Here is a 9,577-nt window from a genome sequence, read left to right on the forward strand (position 1 = left end):
CCACGCGCGGTTCGCAGCGAACTACACTTCCCGGCAGGACGCGGCGCGCGCACGCGCACCGGGGCCTCCGCCATGGCGACAGTGCTGTCCAGGGCGCTCAAGCTCCCCGGTAAGGAGTCTGCAGCCCCACGACCACGCTGTGGAGACCTAGCCTAGGGAGAGAGGCGAGGCGAGGCGAGGCGAGGCGAGGCGCGGCGGGGCCTGGCTGTTAGCTGGGAGGGCTGCAGCGTCCGGGGGAGAGGAAGGGGGTTCCCGGGTGTAAGTCGGGGACCGGGGACGCTCGGGGACACTTGGGGACTCTCGGGGACTCCCGGGGCAGACACTGCTGGAGGCGCGCGGGGCCGGGTCGAAAGTGGAGGGGCGCGACGGTGACTGTCAGGTCAGAGCGCGTGTCGCCGCGATCTCCAAGGGAAGGCCGGCCATTGGAGCATCCTTCCCTGAGCGCCGGGACTAGCCGCTGCTATCTGGGGCCGAACCAGAGGGGGAGCTGGGGGCTGCAGGACTGTAAGTAAGTGGCCTGGGCGGAACAGCATCCACTTAATGACAGCAGCCTTGCCGCTCTGAGCTAGCCCAGGCAGGTGTTCTCCTTCCTCCTGTGTGCAAGAGGAAAGAAGAAAGATTAGGAAAATGGCTAATTGAATCACACGGGATCACACAGCAGGACACTGTGCTGTTTGAATTGCACTGTTTTAACCAAAGTGTATTTATTCTGTCGTTGGCAAAACTTAAACATTTAGGGCTTTCGAAAAATCGGTGGCTCCACTTAAAAAAAAAACAAACCCACTAAGTTATAAGGTTTTATTGGCTGATCACATAAGACGGGAAGCAGTTATTTTCTCTGCCACGTTAGAAAGGGTATCTCAGATAATCAGCCTGAGGCCTTAGGAGGGCTGCAGGGGACCTTGTTCTCAAAGAGTTTCTAGTTTGCTACCTTGAAACTGGCCTTGTGTCTCAGATGACGTGAGACTCCATGTCTTTAGATCTTTCTCCCCCTCGCTGGCTGCTTGGAACACTGGAAAGAACAGTGATAAGATCTGTCTTGGAGTGTGTACACAATACTGAAATGAAGAGAGGGACTTGTCTTCCCTGCAGGATACATTGACTTTGAAGAAAGTACCCTGGGTTTTGAATGCTATCTTCTCAAAGGCATTTTTAGCCTTTTTTGTTTGTTTGTTTTTTAGAGTCCTTGTTTTATTTCAGCATAGATGATTGATACTCTCTGAGAATAAAACAGAAAGGGAATGTACCTCGGGTACACGCTTACTAGCATCCACAGAGCCAAGTTCCCAGCTACCACCACCCCCAGCACTGAAAAAAAAGAGGTAGTTACAGTCAAGTGGAGGTGGGCGGATATGAGAAAAACACAATCCATTTGTATACTCTTCAAAACAATCATTTAAAAAATAATGGGAGAATATCTTGCTTGAGCTCTGTTGTGTCTTCATCCTGAGGATGTGGTGCACACAGAATACTCCTTGGCGTGTTGGGTAACAGTTACCTCATCAGCTGACAGTCTGGGGTGATGGATTCTTGTGTTTGGAAGGCAGTTTGGCCCTAAGGGATGAGCTATGATCAATACTAAGGCCTACATTACAGTATCTATATTTCCTGTAAGTGATGTGGATTTTCTTCTTTCTTTTGGCTTGTTTTTCTCCTGGTCTCTCCTTGGCCCTTTCCCTTCACTACCCAACATATAGTTTGTGGCTTTTGCATTAGGTCGAAGTTGCTTTCTCAAATCCGTTTTTTGGATATCTTGTAATTAGGACGATGAGACTGTGGTCCCGGTTGTGTCACCTTAGTTAACTCTCTTACTACTCTCCTGTGTGAAGGGAGCAAACGGAACAGTGGCTGAGAGCGAGAGAGGGGCTCTGGATTTGACTGGATCCGTTTTGATTTGACTTCTGTGCTGAGAAGCCCCTCCAGGGCCTTGCATTGCTGGGCATGCCAGCTACCAGCTGAGTGGCATCCCCAGCCATGCTCCAGACTAAATGCATTCTTCACTTGCTTAGCTGCTTTATCTCTTTAAGCGTTAGTTTCCTCATCTGCCATGGTAGTGTTGTTCTAGAACATTCTCTACATGCCACACACTGCTTTGCATATTTATCTCACAGGGTTATTTGGAGTGGTACAAGAGATAGTTGTCCTTAGGAATTTAATTAGCTTCTGACACATTAGCTACAGGTAGTAGCTCATGGGGGTGGCACACGACCGAAGGGCTCATCCAGGAGACCCAGGGACAAAGCTCTGCTGGAGATGCATTTCATAACCTAAAACCTGTTCACTGAGCTCAGGTTGGAAAGGTGTTGGGCTCCCAGGCCTGGCACGAGGTTAATAAGTAACAGAGGGACAATGTGGCATTTATAAAGCTTGTAGGACAGCTTATCTCTCAGGTATATGTTTTTTTTGGTTTTAAAGTTTGAAGGTCAAACACTGAAGGGACTGTGAAAGCGCAGTGTTATTGTTGTGGTTTGTTTTATGGTATGTGACTTAGCGAGTCTGTGCCCCTAGATAAACTAACCTAGATTGGGGGGTTATTTACTTTAGTATAGGTACATATGCCATGGCACGTGTAGGTTACGGTATATGCCTCTGTGCTGGATGTCACAGGGTAGCACACATTTCAGTGTATCTCCCTAAGGACATTTGGGCACAGCACAGCTGCTTCCTTTCATAGGCATGCTTCCTCCGCACCATGCAGGGACACTTGAGACACTATCTCAGCCTCCTAGGAGAAAAAGCAGGCTCCAGAAAGCTTTTATATCTATGTGTTATGAAATCAGTGTCTTCTCCTATATTCTTTGCAGACATAAAAAAGTTAATTATATAAATGTGTGTGCATGTGAGTGTGTGTGACAAGCGTGTGTGACAAGCATGCGTGTGCGCATCTATGTGGGTATGTTCATGTGTTTGCAGGAGCCCCTGGTGGCTGGAGGCATAGCATCCCCCTTGAACCGAGAGGTACAGGAACTTGTGAGCTGCTTCACATTGGTGCAAGGAATTCAATGTAGGTCCTCTGCAAGAGCAGTGCATGCTCTCAACTGTTAAGTCATCTCTCCAGTGCCTCCTTGCAGACATTTCATTGACTGAACAGTGGGGTCTGGGAAGATGGCTCAGTGGATAAGAGCGGTCGCTGTACACGCCTGAGGAACTGAGCTTGAATTCCTGCCACTCACCTAAAAAGCTGGCCATGACCACATGTGTACCTGGTAACCCCGGTGCTGCAGTGGGTAGAAACGGGAAGACTGCTGGTGCTTGCTAGCTTCCAACCTAGTTTAGGTTCAGTGTAAGATCTTTCTCCAAGAATAGAAAGTGGAGAACAATACAACAGGATTCCTGGCATCCTCTTCTGGTGTGTGTACATACATCAGCATATATATGTTTTACATATACTACACACGTACCCTTCTCATATCATACTACACATACAGAGACACACACACTATACATACATATACACCATCTATATACATACCACACATATACATACATACTGCACATACATATATACCATGTATATACACACCACACATACACACTGCATATATATATAAACCATATACCATACATATACATACACACATACCATATACATGTGTACCACAGTTACAACACACACACACACACACACACATATATCACATATCATATGTGCATACTACACACACACACACACACACACACACACACACACACACACACACGCCACCTGTGCTCACTGGAAGCAGCAGACGCAGACTGAGTCTGGGTCCTAGACTGTGAAGCACAGGATCATGTCTGACCTGAGTATGGCCTAAGGCTAGTCAGGGACTTGTTGTTCTGCCCGTTTCTGTTATCTTTCTGTGGACAGAAAAAACCTTTGCTTAGTCAAAATTTTCAGTCTGTAGTAACAAAGCCAACATTTGTTTTCATACTCTCTGTGTTAGTGTAAATGCAAATATTTATCAAGCTCCGAAGGTTGGTCTGGATCTATCTCCAGTCTTCTGGGATCTTTAAAGGCAGCAGCCAGTAGTGGTTCCATGTTCTGGGGTGCTTACTTCATACTTCAGAGGCCCTGAACTTTATACTGTAAGGTCTTCCCCTGAGGACTTCGCAGTTCTATTACTCTCTTCCATGTAGCCCAGGCTGGTCTGGAACTCACCACACAGCAGAGATCAGTTATAAAGGCCTGATTCCCTGCCTCCACCTCCTAAGTGTTGTGATCATAGGCATGTGCTACCACAAGTAGGGGAAATTAGCCTAGTAGAAGGTTTTAAAATACATTTGTTAGTGTGTGTGTGTGTGTGTGTGTGTGTGTGTGATGGTGGCAAGGGGCATGCATGTGTCACACACACGAGGAAGGCAGAGGATAACTTGCAAGAAATGAGTCAGTTTATATTATGTGGTCCTGGGGATTGAACTCAGTTTGTTAAGATTGGCATCCACTGAGCCCTCTCGCTGTCTGTTTTCCAGGCTATCCTTAAACTCTTCAACCTACTAAATTAGGTTCTTCACTGCACCAACTGCTAGTTTGCCTTCTGTCATTGTTAGGACTTGATTCCCCCTAAGCCTAGAGGGCATGCTATTCCTTTGCCCTTCTTGAAGTCTTGCGGTTTTACGAGAATGCTCAGTGATGGTTATTCTACACCGGGTTCTCTTTGGCCCCTGTGCTCCATTTATCTTGCAGTTAGGTCTCTATCTATCACAGTCTCTCTCCGTCTTCTTTTGCATCTCCTTTAAGTACCAGGTCCATTTTCTTTCCTCTTCAGTTATACATATCTCTGCATTGGTCAGTTTCTTGTTTTTTTTTTGGTTCGGTTTGAGGTTTTTAAATTTTAAAAATCATGTGCATATGTCTGTGTGGGTTTACACATGTGAGTGCAGTGTCTATAGAGGCCAGAAGAGGGCGTCAGACCCTGGAGTTACAGTCAGTTGTCAACTTCCTGAAACATATGGCAGCTGAGCTCCTGTTCCCTGGGAGAGGTACGTGTGTGCTTAGCTGTTAAGACATGTTTCCAGCCCTGGATTGAGTGTTTTGAGACAGGGTTTCTTTTTGAAGTCTGAGTTGGTCCAAAGTTCACTAGACAGTTTAGCCTAAATTGGCCTGGAATCCCAGGCAGCCCCCTACCCACCCCCTGCCTGCCTGAGCCTGCTGAGTTCTAGAGCACAGGTATGAGGCTCCACACTTACTGTTTCCAAAGCTTTGACCTTGGGAGGTAGGAGCGGGAGGCCAGCCTGTCTCGCTTTGAAGTTCCTCTCTAACTATGTGGGCCAACTTTCCAAATGCTTCAGCCTCAGTTTCCTCCTCTGGAAAATGGGAGGCATTTCTGTCTGAAAGCCATTACATAGTTTCCTGAGGGGAGATATTCAAAGTGCCCAGGAGGAAGGGCCGGCTTTGGTAGCCATTTAATTTAGGCAGGTTTCCAGTAGTCATTATCTATGTCTGCTTTCAGAAATATCTCTTCTTTTTTTGCTGATTCTATGATTCTTTTTTGTTGTTGTTGCCTTTTTTTTTTTTTTTTTTTTTTGTTGTTTTTTTTTTTTTTTTTTTTTTTTTTGACACAGAGTCCTAACCATGTAGCTTTTAAATTTATGATTCTCCTGCCTCAGCCAACTGAGTATGGAGACTGGGGAGACCAGTAAGAATGTCTTTTCTAAATTTGCTTTTCCCCCCCATTGTTTTCCTGACTCCTGATAGTTAACTTTTCATCTCCTGAGTTGTGGTTGCTTCTTAGAAGTAGCACATCTTTTTACCATTCCTTATTTCAGAAAAGACGGTATTCAGGTTTTTTTTTTTTTTTTTTTTTTTGGCGTTCACTGGGAAATAAAGTGCTCAGTATTTCTCTCACCCACTGTGGGATTGGTGTGCCCTCCTCTGGAAGCTGCGCTGAGGGTGGAACCCAGGACCTCAGGCACCCTGGGCAAGGGCTGAGCTCTGTCCCTACTTGCTCCTCCTCCCCTGAAGTTTTCTTTTTCTCAGTTTGCTCGTGGTATTGTGTTGTAGCCTCTCTTGAGCGTTTGTAGAACTCTGCGGTGTAGGCGTGAATGCTGATGCTGGCTCCTTTCTCCAGACTGCTCCTGGTTTTGATGGGGTCGCCTTGTTACTTTGGGTTCCTGGCTGAGTGGGGAGCAGAGTTTGCCAAGGCAGGGAGCTGGGGCAGTTGGCAGCTAGGATTTAAGGAGGATTTAAGGAGCTTAGATCCCTTTCCCAGCAAAGCACTTCCTCTGCTGTCTATGTCCAGGCTAGCAGAATGTGGGGCTTAGAGTTGTGCTGAGATAGCATTTTTGTGCTGGTTTTAAATCTCTTACCTATGAACTTCACACTTAATCTTTGTTGCTAGAGTTGTGAAAGTAGATCTGGGCTCTTTTTTGTTTTGTTTACTGTTTTGTTTTGATTTTAAGACTACGTTTCACTAAGTAGACCTGGCTGGCCTTTTCTCAGAGAGATCCACTGACCCTGTCCCCACTATCCTTCCTTCTGAATACTGGGATTAAAGGTGTGCACCACCTTGCCTGACATCCTTTATTTTTAAGATGTGTTCTCCCTGTAGAGCTTGGGCTGGCCTTTTATGTAGCCCAGGCTGGCCTGGAACTTGTGGCAATCCCCTTGACTCTGCTTCTCACACCCAGGTGTTTGTTTTGTTTTGTTTTTGAGACAGGATCTTACATAGCCCACATGACCTGAGACTCATTTTCAGATGAGGGCACTGATCCTCCTGCTTCAACTTTAAGTGCGAGGACTGCAGGCTGTGCCTGGCTTTGTGTGGGACCTCGTGCTTGCCGGGCGAGGGCTCTCCCAGTTTCCCAGCTTATGCTTCAGTTGTTACCAATCCTAGGACGCCTTAAGTTTTCCAACCAAGGTTATGGTTATGGTTATTTTGCACAGCTCGAGTCCTCTGAGTTATTGTCTGCTTTCTGGCTCCCAGCTGGGTCTCTGTCAGACAAAGCAATCAGCCTCTTCAGGCCTGGCATGCCTGTAGTTACTCTCTAACCACTGGGCAGCATGCTTTTTGTAGAGATGTTGCCCACACTTTTTCTTGTTTTTGGGCCTCTGCTTTTTGTCACATCCTGTGAGACAGGGCTCATAGGTGTTTCTGTGACCCTAGACTTTATTTTTCTCAGGGATGAAATTATTGGTTGGTTTACACATTCATGAGACAAGGAAGGGTCTTATCAGTTAGAACAAGTGGGCTCTTCTCTCCCATGCCTGGGTGTGAGCCCTGGGCTTTGCTTTTCCCTAGGTCCTGAGGTCCTAGGCAAATTACCTTAGTATTTCAATTCTTTTGTTGATAAGATAGGTATAGACCTCCCATATAGGGTCATCATGAGGATTTGATGAGTTAAGACTCCCGGGATGTTTGGGTCAGGATAGTAGGCAGTCGAGACATTTTAAACTTAAATTCTTACGACAGTATCATCGTTGTCATCATCATCATCATCATCATCATCATCATCATCATCATCATCATCATCAATTCTGTGGACTCTGCGATCATTGTTCAAGTACTGATGCGTGTATCTCCTATTGTTGTAGATGACAGAATTTCCCGAATTCAGTAGCAACTGTCCATACACTGTGTGTTGGGAATGTATTGCATTCTCCCTCATTTCCTTACCCCCTCCCTCCCCCTCCTCTTACTCTTTTTCTGTCTTCCTCCTCTCTTCTGGCTTTAAGGAAGGTTCAATGACAGAAGCACCTCCCAGGACATTATTAATTAGTAGTTCGTATTCCTATAAAAGAACATCCACTAATTATTTTTTATAGATTCACTAACACTGTCTGCATTTCTGTAGTATGTGATACCAGGGCCTCTTCTTTCCCAGCAGAGTATAAGAGTCATGGTAACAGTGAATCTTACAGTTGGTCTGTTAACTGGGTCTTGTCAGCGGTCTCAGTTGGGCAGTTGTGTTTCTTTGGGAACCTTGGGAGGCAGAGACTATCAAGATTGATCGAAGTAGATGCTGCTGCTAAATTTTTCACTTGGTGCTCAAAACCCAGGGGTAAGGCGATAGATAGATAGGATGGCCTGAGGGTGGTTCAGAATCCGTGGAACCTTCAGGAAGATTGCTATGTGAGGCTACTAAGAAAGCTACCAATGTTTACTGAAACAGTGAATTATCTCGAGTGTGATGGCATGGTTTTGTCCTGCCTGTGGCCAGACACACCCTTGCATTTCTTTCACTTCCAGAAAACCTACTTTTAAAAGTGTGGGCGTGCCACACTGTGTGCAGAGAAGGGTCACCCGAAGCTCCTCCTTTCAATCAAGGGGTGAAGAAAATGGAGGAGTCTAACCCGGAGAAGATAAGGCTGGTTAAAGGCTGTTGACATGTTTAGGCAATAATAATAGAGGCCCAGATTCATAATGACCATAATCCAGGCACTGAGGGCCATTTGTATGACCCTTACCTAATCCTTATAACAATCAGGAGATGTAGATGATAACTATTAGAGTTTAAAGTGGAGAAATTGGGGCCATATAGAGATAAGAGAAGGAAGGGTAGCTGTTAAGTGAGCCAAGCTGGTCTTTACATAGTGAACAGCGGAATTCTTTCGTTTTGGTTAGAGAATACCTCACGCAGCCCAAGCTTGTGCACACTCACCCTGGAGCTGAAGCTGCCCTTGACCTCCTGGTGTGTCTTGGCCTCCCACATGGTAGCTGGAGACTAGTGGGTTCCCTGACACTGGTCAGTCACATTCAGTTGGGTGCCAAGGGACTGCTTGCTGGATGTTTGAAAGGTGACACAGTTTGAAACAGCTCATTATATGAACTTTAACATTTCACCCCAGGATTTCAAGATTTAAGATGTTTTCTTGGTTGTCAGGAGTATTTTTTTTTTTTTTTATTTATCAGGCTGGGTAGTGGTGGCACACACCTTTAATCCTAGTAATTGGGAGGCAGAAGCAGGTGGATGTCTGAGTTTGAGGCCACTGTGGTCTACAAGTTTCAGAACAGCGAGGACTTCACAGAGAAACCTTGTGTTGGAAAAAAAAAATCATGTATCTTATGTGTATAGGTGTTTTGACTACATGTATGTCTATGAACTACATGTGTGTCCAGTTCTCTCAGAGGCCAAAAGATAGCATTGGTTCCTCTGGAACCAGAAGTACAGACAGTTGTGATTTACCATGCACTTGTTGGGAGTTAAACCCTGGTTCCCTGGAAGGGCAGCCAACACTCTTAACTGATGTGCCATCTCTCCGGCCACTTTTTTGCTTTTAAAAACTTTCTTCTGTGTGCATGGTTGTTTTGCCTGTACTGGCTAGTTTTGTGTGTCAACTTAACACAAGCTGGAGTTATCACAGAGAAGGAAGCCTCCCTTGAGGAAATGCCTCCATGAGATCCAGCTGAGGGGCATTTTCTCAATTAGTGATCAAGAGGGGAGGGCCCCTTGTGGGTGGTGCCATCCTTGGGCTGGTCTTCTCAGGTTCTATAAGAGAGCAGGCTCAGCAAGCCAGCCTCAGCAAGCCAGTAAAGAACATCCCTCCATGGCTTCTGCATCAGCTCCTGCTTCGTGACCTGCTTGAGTTCCTGACCTGACTTCCTTTGGTGATGAACAGTAATGTGGAAGTGTAAGCTGAATAAACCCTTTCCTCCCCAAC

General features: G+C 46.0%; 1 protein-coding gene across 1 annotated transcript in view; it reads left to right on the top strand.

Moving 5' to 3' along the window:
* Positions 1–9,577, top strand: part of Fam234b (family with sequence similarity 234 member B) — a 42,923-nt gene continuing 33,346 nt past the window's right edge. The window contains exon 1 of the mRNA XM_021190041.1: positions 1–109. Within this exon, the coding sequence (XP_021045700.1) occupies positions 73–109 (37 nt within the window). The 5' untranslated portion in view covers positions 1–72. The remainder of the gene's footprint in view (positions 110–9,577) is intronic.

The sequence above is a fragment of the Mus pahari genome, chromosome 2 (genome assembly GCF_900095145.1).
Source record: "Mus pahari chromosome 2, PAHARI_EIJ_v1.1, whole genome shotgun sequence".
NCBI lineage: Eukaryota > Metazoa > Chordata > Mammalia > Rodentia > Muridae > Mus > Mus pahari.